Below are 16,964 nucleotides of genomic sequence, written 5' to 3'. Positions count from 1 at the left end.
CATCAAAACATTTAGCAGCCTTAAATTTCACAATCACTCAGAATTACATAGAAATATTGAAATACTCTAGTCAGCCTTGGCTGTGAATAGTTCTTCGTGTAGAAATTTTTCCTTTTGCCAGCCAGTTCACGCAAGAATTGCATTTTCCCTTCCATCATAGCATCCATGTATTCAAAAATACTTTGCTTTTTTTTTTTTAAAAGTTAAACTCAGAGAAAGAGTCAAGATTAACATGTTTTAAAAACAAAACTACAAAATATGCTGTAAAGGACAATGAAAATATCTAAAGTCTACTTGTGTGAGGCAGAAACCATGGGGGAACGATGGCAGATTACACCAGTGACACAGAGATGGGAACTAATTTTGTGGGAGGAGAGAGAAGAATATAAATAGGGGTTTGATCAATTATAGTGTCTCCCGCCTGTTGGCTGCAACACAACAAAAATAAGTAGTAATTCTTCAAAGCAGATGTACACAAACCTAAGCAGGATTTAGCTTCTTTAATATTCGAATGTAAAAAGTCTGCTGTCCACGACTTTAAACCCAGCTACGACTTGGGAATTCGTAAGAGATTCTGACTCTCCCTTTTCTTGGATGAGAAGTGATTTAAAGCGGGAACACTAGAAATCCAGAGAATGTTGAATACTTCCAGCCTCCCATCAAGTTTCCTCTCTCCAGTTTTAGATAAGCTCTGTCTCCTTTCTCCATCTGAATGAGGACTCCATTGCTAGCAGCTTCTCGGGTCACGTCTTGGTCCCCTGCAAAGGCAGAAATCACTGGCCACCCATTTAGCATCAAACTCACCTAAAGAGCAAGATAAAACAAAGCCCTCCGTCAATTAAAGTCAGACAATGACACCGCCGGGGCTCGCCTAGCAGGCGAAATGTTTAGTTATGAACGGGCCTCTTTTGACAGCTGAAACGCCAGCCCCATAAAAATGAAGTATCAATCTGAACCCAGCTAAGGTATGTAGTCTAAAGGAAGAAGCCTTTCACGGCTGTTTTAGACCGACAACCACATCAAAACACCCAGTGCATATAAAATAGGAGATTGATCCTATTTTGAAGAATTTCAATAGGGTGCCTGTGTTTTCAGGCTATGAAAAGAGGTCTGCTCATACTTATTGAAAGATGGCTTTATGTGAAACCTCAGAAACAGCGAGGAGCAGAGCCACAGCCGCCAGAGTCAGCGCGTTTGAAGTGTATTCAAGAGGTAGTTTTCCTTTGTTAGGCAGCAAAGACAATATGCCACAACACAGTCAATAAGCTCTGCTCAGCTCGCATTAATGACCCCGGGACTGCATACCCCACATTAATAATACACTATCTGCCCAATCTAGATGTGTGAAGTCGCTTACACCAGAACGGTGCTATATAGCTGTACATTCACCTTTGCAATGTGCATCGCTACGCAGACAGATTTCCCATCTAGGTTATGCTACCTGGCTTCAGGCTGGTAATTTACTATCCCTACGTGGTGCGTATGCATCGAACCACATACAAAAGGCGTGTATAGGGTAGCTGAAAACACATGCACAGAGCTATATTCCTTATCGTATCCATGCCGTAGGCGCCTCCCCACACCCCAAATCCTTGTGAAACCTTCTGCCACCCGAGAGCGGGTGAGGAGCCCACCGGGGGGCCGCGGTTCCCACAGGCACGGGGCAGAGATGCTCCCCCCGGCGCTCCGCGGCTCGGGGCAGCCCGGGGGCCCGGCCAGGCTGGGAGAGGACGGCAGGCGGCCGTCGGGGTATCACCTCCCGTCCCGGGACGGCTCGTGCGGGCCGGGGGCGGGCGGAGGCCTGGTGGGGCTGCGCAGCCCTTTGGGCACCGTCCCCTCGGGCGGGGAAGCGCCGGGAGATCTGCGCTCCCGGCGGCGGCTCAGGGGCATGTCCCGCACCGCCCCCGTCCCCGCCGGGCCGCGGACTCGGTCCGCTCCCTCCCGCGGTGCCCGCGGAGCGAGGCGACGGCGCTTGGGGCTGACCTGGATGGTTTGCCTGTTGTACACTTTCACCACGTGAAAATTAAAACTGTAAATCCCTTTCCTGGGCGAGATAAAAGTGCTCCGCTCCGAGTCGAAGTTGCTGCCGATGTTCACTAGTACCTGGAAGGGAAGGGCACCATCAGCACCTCCGCGGGGCCGCCGTCGCGGCCCAGCCCCGCTGCCGCCCCCGGCCCTCAGCGCCCCCCCTCCCGCGGGCAGGGCCCCGCGGGGCGGCGCGTCCCCGGCCCGGCCCCGCCACCTTCCCCGGCAACTTCTCTCCTCCCGCGGCGGCGCGCCCGGAGCCCCGCCGTGCCCGCCCCACCTGGTCGAAGTAGATGATCATAGTGCGGTTGCTCATCTCGGAGGGCTCGTGGTTGGTGCTGCGGATGGCGGAGAAGGCGACCTTGGCGCTGCCGGAGCGCACGGAGATGCCGAGCGCCGTGCCGGTGGGGTCGGAGGTGGGGTTAGAGTCGCACACCACGAGGCACTTCCCCTCCAGCACGATGGGCTCCGTCTCGTTCTGCCCGCAAGCCAGCCACGCCGCACCCAGCAGCAGCCCCAGCCCCAGCCCCAGCCCCGGGCCCCGCATGGCGGCCGCGCTCCCTTCGCTCCGCGCCGCTCCGCGCCGGGCGGCACGTCCGGGCTCCGCTCCGCTCGCTCCCTGCCCCGCCGCGCTCTCAGAGCGGGGCCGAGAGCGCCCCGCCGGGTGGGAAGCGGCCGCGAGGAGGCACGGGAGCGCTGGCACACATAGCGCGGAGCGGTGCGGTGTGATGTGGTGCGGGGTCGAGCGGTGCGGTGCGGTGCCGAGCCGAGCGAAGCGGAGCGGAGCGGAGCCGCCCGCCGCGCCGCGCGGGGCTGAGGGAGGCGGCGGGAGGCGGCGGCGCTGCCGGGGCTGCCGGCGAGCACAAAGACGGCGCGGGGCGCGGCCCCGCCTCCCCACCGGCCCCGCGCTGGCGTCAGCGCCTCGCGCCCGCCCCCGCCGCGCCCGGCCCAACCGGCGCCCGCCGCGCGCCGCCGCCGCCAATGGCCGCGCAGTCCGTCTCCTGCCACCTGACGCCGCGGCTTTTGTTAGGCGGCGCGGGCGCGGGCGCGGGAGCAGGTGCCGAGCAGCCGCCCGCACCGCACCGCACCGCACCGCGCCGCGACGCGCCGCGCAGGTAGGAGCGCCGGGGCACGGCGGCACCGCGCGGGGCTGGGGCGGCGTGGCGCGGCCGGGGGCGCGGGGCGGGAGAGCCCCCGCGGAGCGGAGGGGCCTGCGGCAGCTCGGCGAGGACAGGGGTGTCGGGCAAAGCCTGGCTGCGGGCCCGGGGGCGGAACGGGGCCGCGGCTCCCCGCCTTGCTCCTGGGCGAGGAAGGCTGGAAGGAAACGGGCCGCTGCACGGCGGGGCAACAGCCTGCCGCCGCCTCCCAGCAGAAATAGCGTCACCGGGTGCGCTCTGAGCCGCGGACGGATCCGCCCTCCCGCGCCCTCCCCGCCGGAGATCGCACCGAGGGACGGGATGCAAAGGTCCCCCTTCCCGGGGTGTCCGATCTCCGCTGCCTCCTTCAGCCGCCTCGTTCACATCCCGGGGAGGAACGAAACGCAGTTTCCGGCAAGGCTTCCCGAGCAAGAAACTTTAAAAGTATATAGAGACTTCTCTGCCCGTCAGAGCACGCAGCTCTTGGGGGGAGTTACACCCCCGGTGCCTGCCCTGTCGGTGCTTCGTGCCCTGCCCCCGGATGGCTCCAGCCTGGAGCGCGTTTTTAGAGCCGTTATTTCCTAAAGTGCAAAGATTGCTTTGTCTTGGTGGACATCTGACCAGTGTTCATTCTGGATGTGCTGCCAAAAAATCGTAACCCAGGATTGCAAACGAAGAGATTTACTGATGAACCATTAGAAACAAACCACTGGAACAAAATAATTTTCTAACTGGCAGATCTGTTTGCAGAATTAAACTTATATTCAGAGATAAAAACTTATATGGAGTTTGTAGCATCCTCTCTGGGAAATTGAATATCATCCAAAACTGGGGTCCAGTACAAATCGTTATGAATTTTGGTAAAGGCTTTAATTTATTTTACTGTGCTGTTCCGATTGTGTGATTCGTAAGATTTTACCTGGCAAATTGATCTCTCCCTGAAAACTGCTGCAAATAAAACTTTATTCATATTACTGCCCTGCTTAGTTAAATGCGTGTCTGTAAAGTTGCTCAGACAGAAGCTGTGAAGTATCAGAGTTTGCCCGTGGGTTGGTACTGGCTGGCTCTGAGGGGATGGGATGTAGTTATAACCAATGGCATCATACCTCAGGGAGGATCAAAATACCCCGCGCTTTGTTTTAGACATTCAGCAGTGAAGCAGTTGGAAGCCAATGTAGTGGCAAAATGATTACAGGGGAAGGAAGGTCGTCAGAAAGGAGTTGGAGAGGTAATAAAATAGAAACAAAAACTCTCCTGAGAAGTAGAAAATGAGATAAAACTGAGTGGGTGGAGCCACAGCCTGTTAGAAGGTGTGCTATGTTTTACTTTAAGACATAAGCTTATGATTTATAATGTATTATTACTGCTGACTTTCTTAACTGAGTCCGAAGTCAGAATCAGAAACCTTTTTTAAAATAAATTCTAAGGGGTACTAATAAGGTTAAAAAGCAAGTAAAAATCAGCAAAAATGAGCATTTTGCATCCTTGTCAGTATTGGCGAAATGACATGGGGAAATGGAAACTGAAGGAGCACAACTCTGCCTTTTTAAATTTTTTGAGTGCTTGACTGTGCGTTCTTCCAACATACGTGGCTATTTTTTATGTAAAAAAAAAATCATGTATTTCTCTTTTAAGACACTTCTTGTGCATGACAGAAGTCAATTCTCTTGTGCTATAGAGCTTTTTATTTGTAGCTTGCTGATCTGAATCCAGGAGGGGTTTCCCTCCTGAGCTGGAAGTTGCCCTTGATGTTTTGTGGTGACCCCCTGGGAGGAGGCAGGGCGAGCCTTCCTCCCCCGGCTGCCTTGACCGCTTCGCAGGCTCTGACAGACGGAGTTAACAGACAGAACAAGAACAGACGGGCCTGGAAAAACGAACAAATCTGTCACTTTTACCAGAAGCCCTATTCCTCACATAGGAGGTGGACAGGCAGGCAAGGGGGGGATGCAAAGTTTCCTGTGCCAGACACCATCGTTGCCACAGACTATCAGTCTTGCACACTTGGCTAGCACTGTAGCACCCAGCTTCTGCAGTTCTGGCTTTAACAAAGTAACACCAGCCATGCAAATTAGACATTACTTCATTTTCATTAAATGTCACATGCGGCGCTAGGCAGTTATGTTGATTTTCTCTGTATTGGTAACAGCCTCTGACTCGTACTGGGAACAAAGAAGAGACGCTCAGCAGGAGCATGTAGGTACTGATATATAAGAACATGGCGTAATTAGTGATATGTGGCAGAGAGCTCCCAAGCTAGGAGTGCAGATTTGCAAATCCAGATGTTTACAGAGGGCCAGGAATTACATTACCCCATCTAATTACAAACTGCCTTGTTAATCAATGTCATTGAGCTACAACAGAACAATTGTCATTCAGTTACAATGGGAATGGTGTCAAGGTATTAACAAACTGTAATGGATGTTGTAGTTATTAGACTGAAACTAACATACTTGTCAAGCAAAGCTCTTTGTTTGATGTTTGCTTTTAAGAAATACTTCTGTAGATACGGAGAAAATGTGCGAACTGTCCATTGCACGGTAACTAGCCATGACCTTGATGTTGACAGATTGACCACAGACTATTAGTTTGTAGAACTCCCCTAATGTTTCACCCATGGTTAAAGAAAAAAACTAAACAAACAACTTGGAAATAATCTGGAGGGAAAAAATTTAACGGAATGATCCTCCTAAGTCTCTGAAGAACTGCTTCAGGACTGGTTACTATCCTGCTCAGATCGTGAGAGGGTTGCTTATTTTCTTCCAGAAAAAAATACGGAGAGACCAAAATAACCTGGTTTTTACCTCTTATAGAAGCAAGTTTGAAGCTCAGAGGTACTGAACCATTATCTGTAGAAACAAAAATATGGTTTAGCCACAAAGCAGTTTAAATCGTGAGCAGCAGCAACATTACCTGCCCTGCATTACACTGTCAGTGAGCCTTAATCCTGTTTTAGGAAAATCATCCTTAGAAACTCAATCTCACTAGACATTTAACTTTAGCTTCACTTATGAAGAAAGCCTCTAAGGGGGGCAAGCATAAACTTCTCTGAAAACAAGTACAGAGAAATCTACTGGAAACCTTTATTTTTCCTTCGAGAGAATAATTTATCAAGAGTTTAGCTAGCTGTGTATACAGCCACCTTTTCACAGACTACTTGCCTTTTGATTTAATTCTTCTTGAGTAAGAAATGCAAGGTCTGGCCCATAACTGGATAACTTATATGAAATGCAGTTTGTTCACAGTTCTGAAAATGCAGTTTGTTCACTGCTATATTAGTTTATGAAGTATAAACAGCAAAAAGCAATTCAGGGATTTATATATGCCCGTATAAGCTTAAGATACTTGTCATCCCGAGCATCTGCTGGGATTCTGTACGAAGTCTGAAGATGTGTGAAAATGAGATTTAGAGCAAAACAGCTCTTGCTGATCCATACTGTGCACTATCTACAACCATCTGATTTGCTGTTGTAAGAGAGGTTTGCATGTATTTATGGTGATTTGCTTATGGTGTCACCTTCAGCTTCCACAGCAAGCAATTAAGGTATCTCAAAGAGCAGACTGAGTTCAGTGAGAGAGTGCACAGCAGGAGCAGATGAACTGTTAAGGTGCCATCCAGCAGAAATTATCTGTAATGTTCCACACCCTGTAGAGTAAGAAAGGCCACAGAGACTTGCCGTGCCACACGCCTGCCAGTGCAGGTCATACACAGCAGAGAAAGGACAGAAAATGGCACAGACAGGCTGGTTCAGGTGCCAGGGGAGAACACCACCAGGCCACGGGAATTCTCTTGTGATCACTTGTGGTTGCAGGAGAAAGATGGCATCACTGAGGGTAAAATCCATCAGTAGCATGGACACCTAAAGAGTGCGTATGCTTTCCAAGGTGTGTACCTGAGAATAACTGCCAGGTGATCATTTGCGTATGTTCATATCCAAATGTTCCGTAATTTTATTTGATCAAATGAAACCAGATTGCTTCTCAAAATTAATCATGCGCTCCTTCCTACAGAAAAATAGTTCTGATTTTCACTTTCAGATCTCACTTCTGGCTAGAGAATATCAAACAAAATAAGCTTAGCATTTTCCCTGTACTTTCATGTGTTTTGAAATGTTCAAGAAGATTGTGATAAAATGTTGAAATAAAAATTCACCTTTTGCAGTTCGCAATCATGGCAAACCTCAGAATCGGAAGTGGGAATTTTTGGATGGATACAAGTAGTTGCGAACAGAAGGTCAAAGGGGAAACTGTTACACAATCTTAACCAAAGTGGGCATTGCAGCAGTAAACGAACATAAAATTGTCTACCTTGAAGGATCATTGGGCTGCACAGATATTGGGTTTTGTATATTTTGAAGAACAACACAGTTTATTAAGATAATGTGGATAATGCTGCTTTTTATCGACTGCCTGCAATACAGTTTTTGACTTCTAATCTGCCATTTATGTATTACATAAGGCAACTTTAAAACTGGGAAGGAATATTAGCTCACTGCTAAAGATATTTGAAAACACCATCCTTGAGACAACTATTAAACATTCTGGTTTATACAACTATTATTGTCCATATGTAGTATAGTGCTGTCAAGCTTTTTTTTTTCTTTTTTTAAAAAGTAACATTGGATTTCAGTCTTACCTTAAAAGGTGTCTGCTTTACAGCTAGATATCTGTTGTTGTATTCACTGATAACATGCAAGTTAATTCATTACTTAGATGGGATATTAGCAGGTTTCCTTTCAGGTACAAAAAATGCCTAAGTGAGCGATGATGCCAAGGTCAGGAGCTTGATTTGGTTTTCTTCTGTCAAAACAAGTGCATTGTTACAAATAAATAACTCAAAGTGGAAATCAGTCGCCATTCAGATAGGTAATTATATTTTAACAGGGCAAAATCCCAACCCAAGCTGCCAGAGAACACTCAGCTAAAGCCAGCATGGGTTGGAACAGCGTGTGTGCTCGCTGTAATTGTAAATGTGGCCACCTCGGTCATGCTGCCTCTTCAGACTTAAAAGAATTAAGACCAAAGCTGTCCAAATGTTAACTGAAACTCCTAATAATAAGGGGTTATTAGGGGCTGTTGGCTGGCTTTATTTTCTACCGCAGTGCTCTTGTATTTGTGGATTCTATTTATACATAGAATTAAGAGCTCTGTTTGAACAGGTAATCCAATCTCCTCTGTGTAATTTAGCCAATGATTTTATTTTTTTTCTGGCCCTTAATTTTGGCTGTGTTTCAGGATGTACGATGAAACTGCAATACTAAAAATAATCACATTGAATATATTTTATCTGAAAGGATAAACCAACCCACCTTGCAAATGTTGGGTAAAATTCTGAACTGTTTTTACTTACGGAGGAAGCACCAGAGGGGCTGAGGGGAACTTCTCTGTGTGCGTCCTTCCCTCTAGTGGCTGCTCTTCTCAAAGTAGCAACACTTCAGCACTTCTGTATTAGGTACCAAGTGATGGGTATAGGATGGAGGGAAGCTAGCCAGGAAGGAGACAAGTAGACACAAACTTTTAGGTACCAGAAAATTCAAATCTCGTGATGAGCCATATCAAGACAGAGATGTAAGAGCCAAGGATTTGACAATATTTTTGTGAAAAATGCAATGTGTTCTTGAAAGGTGATAGTAATTGTGATCACTCACATGCAAGACTAGCTTCTCAGCCACTTCGCAGTCTCTCACACCGGTCCTTTTTGTTGGTCTGTCTTGTTTTCCCATATACCCAGTGCTTGCAGGACTCACGGAGTTAGAAAATACATCAGTAACAGCCCATAAACCAGCTGTCCCTCTTGTATCCCTTCCATACATTTTTCTCCTATCTGCTACATACTTTCTCCCTTTTGTCTGTCCTTTTCTTTTCAGCAGGAGTAAACCCACATCCAAGTCTCCATGTTCATTGCTTACTGTTCTGCTATTCCTGCTCTGGGATTAGAGTCTACCATACAACCCAGCACCTCTCCCCAAATTGCTATCAAAGTGATGAGCCAAAACCACGGCTGTTAGGAGGATGAGGTGGCTGAGACAGTACTGCAGAAACACAGCTATGCCTAGGTAGAAAACAAGGCTGCAGGGGTACAACCAGGACATAGAATATTTCCTAAGGACTTCTTGTCTGCATGCAGCAGTGAGTAGTCACACGCAATGAAGTCCATGCACTGTATTACATCTCTGGCCAGCTTTTCCAGGTGTTGAACCAGGGACTCTGTGGAGTTTAAACACCTCAAATGGAGTGAGTAGGCTGCAAAAAAAACAGAGCGGGAGAGAAAACATGCTGGAATTTCATTCATGTCTCACATGGATGCCAAACTGTGAGAGTTTTCCAACCCTTCAGCTGGAGACATCTCTATTCCTCTCTGCTTAGTGTCACCCCTTTGCTTTCTTCCATTTTTACTAGTTTTAAGCAGGGTTACTCTCGCCAGCCAGACTCATTTATTCTGGTTCTGAACAGAATGGTCTAGGTCCTTGTAACCTACAGTAGCTGGGAGATTTCCGTAACACTTGTCATTTACTGCTCTGACAGTATATGATAACAAAGGCTATTAGATACCTCCCCTTTTTCACTGCACATATTGGATATATTGGTACCTGGCACAGAAACTATTACAGGGCAACCCCAGGGTGCATCCCAGGGCACACTTCCATCAGAAATCAAAATCTGACAGGACAATGATGACTATCAGATCTAGGGGGTTAACTTTTAACCATAAGTTACCAGCAATTAAAATACCGATATTATTATTTCATTAAGGGCTCCTCCTTCTGAGTAACTAATTTGTTATTCAACCAGTTAAAAGTGTCTATAGCCTTCCCAGTAGAATTTAGACCAACCCCTAGTTAAAGAATAAATCTTTAAAATAAGGGATATTTACAAGATCTTTGAACTTCTACTGGGACAATTCTTGCTGCATTTATTTCTCTCTAGGTTTGGATAGGAAAATTATTAGTAGTTATATGTATTTTCAGCAAAAAAGTAAAATAGTAAATTCTATCAAACACTGACTACAGCTACTTTTTATCATAAAATTTTACAAATTCCCCACCAGTGAGCTCGTTAGTGTAAATGATAGAGCCTTATCTCAGGTTTAAAGTCAGCATTTTTCCTTAGCTACCAAACAGCCTGTTTTATTTCGTGACATGGTAATGGAGGACTTTATTCCAGAGAGGGGGAAAATATTCTTGCAGGGCAATCGAGTAACTGGTAAAAACCAAGCAGACTGAGTGGGATTTCAGTGCTGTCCGTATGCTTCTGGAAGCCTTTTCTGAAAGGAGCAGAGCCTTTGCAGGGGAGAGAAGTGCACATTGCACAAGCCTGTTGAGAGGGGCAGATGTCAAGGGACAACAGAGGAGGAAAGCTATTTCTAAAGAAAATAATAGGCTCTCCCTATTCTCCCTCCCTATTCTACCCTCCAAAATCTTTGTGACATACAAGCATTACATGACGTACACGTTAGCATCAGTGTTGCTTGGCACACCCCGGTACCTCACCAGAGCTGGGAAACTGCAGAGTCACGCTGGCAATAGGCACAGGCAGTGGAGGTCTCCAGCAGGAGCACCTGCAGAGGTAGCGGTAAGAGGAACGGGGTTGAGCTCTTAAAGACATTGGCAACTACAGATAAAGATAACACTTAAAAATTTTCAGTTGAAAATGATGACTTCGGATGACTTCAGTGGCAGAGAGAGGGGAAAGGAAGGGCAAAACCCTGAGTACCAACCAAATTCTCATGACTTTTGGAAACGACTAGCCTAGTAACTGTAGGGTAAACCTGTAAGCCAGCATACTGTTCCATACTGCTTATTGAACTCTGCTTTTTATGTATAGTGATCTCTTGCATTCATCACAGTACATCAAAATAACTCTAATGAACATGGTCAAGGGCTAAAGCTGGACTGTTCAGAGGGCTCACCGTGTTTGGATTAACTGTTCAGAAATGGGGAGATTATTATATCTGGTGTTCATCTACTGCTTTCTGAAATTGTAATATAGCAAATTTCTGTCTTCTGAACATTCCCAGTATTTTAAAGAGTTGTTTGTGGCTCTGAACGAGAGCCCCACCCTCCAGTGCTCGTTCAGGCAAAATCCTGTTTGGCTCCTGGCAGCTCTGGGGGCCCAGCTCGTGCCCGCACCCGCAGCTCCCGGGGGGCCGAGCTGGTGTGCCAGCGGGCTCCAGCCACTCCAACCTCGGCGGCAGGCAAGCTGCAAGGCAGTTCGCTTCAGTGACATGAGAGGGAAAATAGGATAGCTGCAGACTGAAGAGCCTTTTCTGGTGAAATGCGAGCAGTGTCCAGCAGTGCAACAAACAAAATAACAAACGAGGGGATGCAGACATGTAGCTTTTGTAAGTTGAGTTAATAAAGGCTGGAGGGACATAGCTGTTTGTGCCATAAGCTCAGCAAAGATTTCTGAAGGAAACCTTCTGTCCCTAGAGTCAAGTGCAATCTAGTTCAAAAAAAAAAATCCTGAAAGGAAGTAAAATACCTTAATTTGGGGATGAGAGAATGTATCTCATAGAAAACAAAATGTCTTCAATTCACTAATCGGAGCAACATTGTTTAAATATTATTAAGTTGTGAAACAAAGTGTCATTATTAATTTGGCTTGGGTCAAGCAGTGCATTCCATCCTCTCAATTCTAGATTTCTGATTTTGCAGCGAGCTAGGCCTGCCTTTCCCCTGCGTGGTCAGGTCCCTCCCCACTACAGCATCCTTCGGGGTGCTGATTCCCTGTAAAGCTCCATCCAAAGCCTATCAGGCTCAGAGTCCATTTTTTCTTTCATCTTCTCTCAACCTTGAATTTACCTCACCATCCATGGATTTGGGTATTTTATGTCATTTCTGGAACTGCATTTACACTACAAGATAAGGGAAGAAAAAGAATAGAGAACTGCTTCGCAGGAGGAGTGGACTTTCAGATTTCCATTTTTTTCAGGTTTACAGAGCATGGGGAAGTGCCTGTATGTTGCAGTAAGCTCTGGGCCTGCTACAAGGCTCAGGGGAGTGCAGAAGGGATTTTTTTTGTTTACTGAGCATCGCAAGGACCCCCTCAATGGCACCAGTGTGGAGGGTGACTGGGCAGTTCTGCTCTTCCCCAAGGGCCAAATCTACTTGTTTTGGAAACTGCTGATGTACACATCAGAGGAGATACAAATTGCACTTCATGTAGTTGTGGCTACTACTTGGGCCAAATTCTCATTTACACTGGAGTAATTTTTGCATGTATATTAAATACCAGAGAGGTGGAAAGAACTGTTGATGAATATGGATACATAGTTCTTCATCTACACTGCCTCCACATATACATTTCATCCCCTGAAAAAAAATTTCCAAGTTAAGCCTGTCACAAATACCATATTTTCTTACACATTCCTTCCTCTTACTATACCCACAAGCAGATTGTCCATCAGTGCCGCCAGCAGCTTGTGACAAACTGCTGTTTCAGTAATTACTGAAGGTCTGTATTACATTTGTGATGCTGTTCACCGAAGGGGTTCAAACCTAGAAAGACAGGCATCATCATTTTTTTTTTGAAGCTGAGACCAAGCCTGAGCCACTGGGCTGGCCACTGTCTGTCTCAGCAGATCAGCAGTGGCACCGAACATATTGTATTTATTGAATATTATGGAGGGGAACAATGAGATATAGGATGGTAACAGCAGTGGTACAAAGGGAGCTAGACAACACCGGATAAGGAATCGAGTCAGGTATTGGCCAGCCACCAGGATGAGCATATTTATAACAAAGATCATTTGAGGGTCAGAATCAGGACATAGAGGGAATCTGCTTTGTTTGCAGTCCCCTTTATTTGGAATGATCCACACTTCACCACCATCGTTCAGCACATCTTTAGGGTACAAAAATACCTATGTATTTACCAAGATTTTAATAAAAATATGTTTTTCTTTTTGCACTTGATGACTTTTTTATTCTTTTAGCTTTTCAAGTAAGCTGGGACTTCTTCATTTGGGTTATGTAAAATATTTAGCTATGGAGAAGCCTAGCTGCATTCAATGACTCTGCACCACACCATTTTCTTACAGGGTCAGCAAAATTCTTAAAGGCTGGAGTGTAAAAATTGTGTTGCATTGCATTTGCAAATTGCCTTTCCTTTATCCACAGAACCTCACCTCACTTGCCTAAGCCCTTCTGCGTACTAGGTTTTATTTACAAATTGGCAGTAAAGTGCTGTAGTCTCTTTGACAGTTTGCAATTAATTGCACACAATCTGTTTAGGCTTCAAGATGCACCTTTCATAAATGATGATATATTCCAAAAGGCAGTCCAACTGGCTGCTTTGCATATTGCATATATTTTTCATATTTCCGAGACAGGACATATGCAAAATCATTTTACTGTGGCACAAACACAGGAAAGATGATCTGGAAGAAAGGCCAGAGGCCAGAGGTTCTGTTTCTAATTCTTCCACTCACCTGCTGCAGACTGTGGGTAAGTCATCTAATATTTCTCTGCCTTTCTCCTGCATTTGCACAAGGTTGTTTATTCTTCTAAGAGCTGGAATTCAGTGAATGAAACTAATTTATTATTATTAATATATTCCAAGAAACGGTTGCAGTGCTTTAGCTTTGAAGTCAGTCAAATAAGTATTGAAGAAATAGTGAATTGTAAGAAACAGCAGTTCAGTCCATCTGATATGCCTGCATTGAAATGTTACTTGTTGGATGACCTCCTCAGAACAAGAAATTGATAAAGGTGTATGTGCTAAACGGATCCCAGAGTGTTGAGAAGCTTCTTCTCTTTTCACTCATCCATTGTGTAAAGAGTGACGTGAGTCATGTGGCCCAAATCACTAAAAGCAACTATTACAACATAAAGCATTTAAATGTGCCAGCAAATACCTTATATTGGCATCATACCTATCACCATTCTTACAACTAGCTTCTGTCTACTTTTGTTATTCTTTCCTTCCTCCCACCCGGTCTTACTGTTTTGAATTACAGGCAACTCTTGGAAAAGCGACGTACACTTTAATTATATATGTAATACTATAATTGAATCAAACTACTTTGTTTCCCAAAAAAGCTATTCTTTATTTGCTGGCAGGCTGCTTGTTTGTGATCCTAGCATTATCAGTCACATCAGGAAAGCCATCTTAGTCATAAAATAGCTATTGTAGAGGAAGTATTATTGGTTCTGTACGGGGCTCTTTAGCAGTAATTATGTACAGCTTTTAGTAATTTTGAGAGTCACCCAAGCATCATTGATACAAACCATTTGCAATGACATGCAATGATGCCTGTACAGTATTTTTACAAGCAAACTAAAATAAAACATTTTGGTGGTAACATGTAAATTAGCCTTGAGGCTTGCAATGCAATGCTCATCAAGTGTGTAACATTTAATTACAAGACCACTGACCATGAGTGAAGTCCTCTGTGCTTTTCATCCCTACAACAGAAAGATTCTTGCACTGAACTGACAATTTGAATCCTCTCAGCAGATGTGGAGCGAATCCACCGCTCCCTCAGCAGGCCAAACTGGCATTTAAGGGACTGATGTCTTTCAGGACGCTATTTGGTAAAGTACTTCATGGAGCTACTGGTGCTTGAGATACCTTGTTGAATCCCATCTGCGAGGAACTGAGAACTGCAGGCACTAGGTACAACGTACCATCAGCCCATAATCAGAGGGAGTTGCACCTAAGACAGAAGAGCTCAGTCTGGGCCATTCAGATTTCTACCTTAATAAACAAAATCATACTACACTTGAGGAGCTACATAATGTGCAGTGTCTTCATACGGTCATGCAGAACTGGTTGCTTCCCACATGCCTAAGTGTACAAGAGCACAGGAAACTCCAGCAACTCTGTGTTCTGCATCGAGTCGGTGCAGTTTGCATCCACCTATGCATGGAAGTATGGATTAGATCTTTCATTGGGTCTAGCCCCTAGCACAAACAAAACTAAATTATTATTTGTCTCAGCCTTTACTTCTAGATGCTTCTGAAAAGGTAGTGAATGTTTTGTTGTGGGGTCTAGTTTTCAGGCTGAGTACCTATTTTCTAAATCTTGGACTCTAATATTCATAAGGTGGCTGGTGTGGCCAAAGAGTGGTAAAACAAGGGAGAAATGCCACAAGACAGGTTAAACACATGGACATAAGTCCTCCAAGCCCATTCAGAGCTATATAACTGCCTGCCCTCTACAGATACCTCACAATCCTCCTTTTAGGGTTGCCAGTGGAGATGCCTGGGTGTCTGCTTACAAAGCAGAGGACCAGCAAGTGCCTAAGAAGCTGCACACTTTCTTCTCTCCAAGACTGACCACGCATGATATGTTATGAACAACCATCCTCCATGCGTTTCTTTCTCTGACTGACTTTCCCCTGCCTCTGACAAACACCTTACATGCTCTTGACGAGTTCAGAGCCCAGTGACTATTGTTGCCAGATTCTGGGGGCTTGTAAGTCAGGCCCACACCCCTGAACCAGAGCTGCCTGTCCTCATCCAAAAGGGGTGCAGCAAAGGTGGGGTAAAGGGACAACTGGGAGACTGGACTGCAAGTCCCTGGCAGCACTCAGAAGGACCAGAGAATGCTGTGCAGAGGTGTTGGCAGCTGGTTACCTAAATACTGTATATATTGTGAGCTTTTGTTTGGGGCTCATAGACTCCCTGTTAACATGTTTTGGTTTCTGGCTATATACATTATTCTCCAAGTGAAACCCTCAATGAATGCACTTGTGGCTGTTTTTCATGAGTAATTCTACCAGCTTAGTGACAAAGCTAGAAAAGGACATATGTGGAAATGGCAAAGTATCTCATCCAGGTAAATTCTGTAACAAACATTTACAGATTACTAAGTTTTGCCTAGTCTGATAATGAATGTTGTAATTTCATATGTGTTTTCTTAAAGTGATAAAGCTTGGAGCTACATAAATATGTGCAAAATTTGGCCTTTGTTTAAAAAAAACGTAGAAAGTTTCTATCCATATTTTTAGTCTCTATCTTTGATAAGCTACATAAAAAACCAAACAAACCAACCAGAAGGATAAAGAGGGAAAGAAACAAATACTGTTGTGAAAGAGTAAACTCTGTAAAAGTCTAGTCTTGCTCAAAATTTTAAGGGCCTCCTCATTTTTGAGTTTTGAATACTTAAAGTTGACAAAATTAGCATGTCAGGAAGAAGGAAAGTTTACAAGAATTTGATTACAAAAATTGATTGAAATTAATTGAATTAACTTTTTGATTACAAGAATCAAATAGAAAATCAATTAGCCATTTCAAAATCCAAAATTAATGCTGTTTTCAAGTACGCTTGAGAGAGAAAACATTATTCTGTAGGTTTGCTGGAGAGAGAAGATCGGTTTTCAGTATCTATCTAGTGTAGCAAATGTATTTGCTAACTTACTTGTTACAAACAACATTATGTGTGTGTTGTCCCAGTTCTCTAGACGCTGGAAAACGAAAAGCCTGAGGAACTGGCTGCTCTGCTGGATGTGGCAAGGGATATGACTCGATCTGGGACAGCTACTGTTAATGTTCTGAAAAAATCTGGGTTCCCAACACTGAAGTGTTACCTTTTTATGCAAATAGTAGTCACAACAGCATGCTCAATCTTCGCTATTTCGTGATTAGTATTCTTATGTCCAATCAATAAGTCCCCAGAGTCTCTCCCTGTAATGGCCATTTTGCTCAGTCTCTCCAGTAGGGAGGTCTATTTAGCAGCAGCTTTTCAGCAGACCAAAATGTGGAATCAATAGCCTGAGAATAATCTGCCCACTTGTCCTTATGAAATATTTGTATTTTTCCATGCAAGTCCTACAGACCGAATGACTTTTCCAATATGTGAGGG

General features: G+C 45.2%; 1 protein-coding gene across 1 annotated transcript; it reads right to left on the bottom strand.

The window, feature by feature from the left end:
• Window positions 1–401: 401 nt before the first annotated feature.
• Window positions 402–2,572, bottom strand: CBLN1 (cerebellin 1 precursor). The gene is made up of 3 exons (XM_075160720.1): window positions 2,306–2,572; window positions 1,984–2,103; window positions 402–804 (listed from the first exon to the last, which is right to left on the bottom strand). Exons 1-3 carry the CDS (start codon window positions 2,570–2,572, stop codon window positions 607–609), a joined length of 585 nt encoding a protein of 194 aa, XP_075016821.1. The 3' UTR covers window positions 402–606.
• Window positions 2,573–16,964: the final 14,392 nt, after the last annotated feature.

The sequence above is a fragment of the Calonectris borealis genome, chromosome 12 (genome assembly GCF_964195595.1).
Source record: "Calonectris borealis chromosome 12, bCalBor7.hap1.2, whole genome shotgun sequence".
Taxonomy (NCBI): Eukaryota; Metazoa; Chordata; class Aves; order Procellariiformes; family Procellariidae; genus Calonectris; species Calonectris borealis.
This window is presented reverse-complemented; position numbering and strand designations above follow the sequence as displayed.

Coding starts and splice junctions, on each gene's coding strand:
- CBLN1 (XM_075160720.1), bottom strand. CDS start 2,572: ATGCGGGGCCCGGGGCTGGGGCTGGGGCTGGGGCTGCTGCTGGGTGCG. Junction 2,104..2,305: donor TGATCATCTACTTCGACCAG/GTGGGGCGGGCA, acceptor CTTCCCTTCCAG/GTACTAGTGAACATCGGCAG. Junction 805..1,983: donor ACAACAGGCAAACCATCCAG/GTCAGCCCCAAG, acceptor CTTGCTCTTTAG/GTGAGTTTGATGCTAAATGG.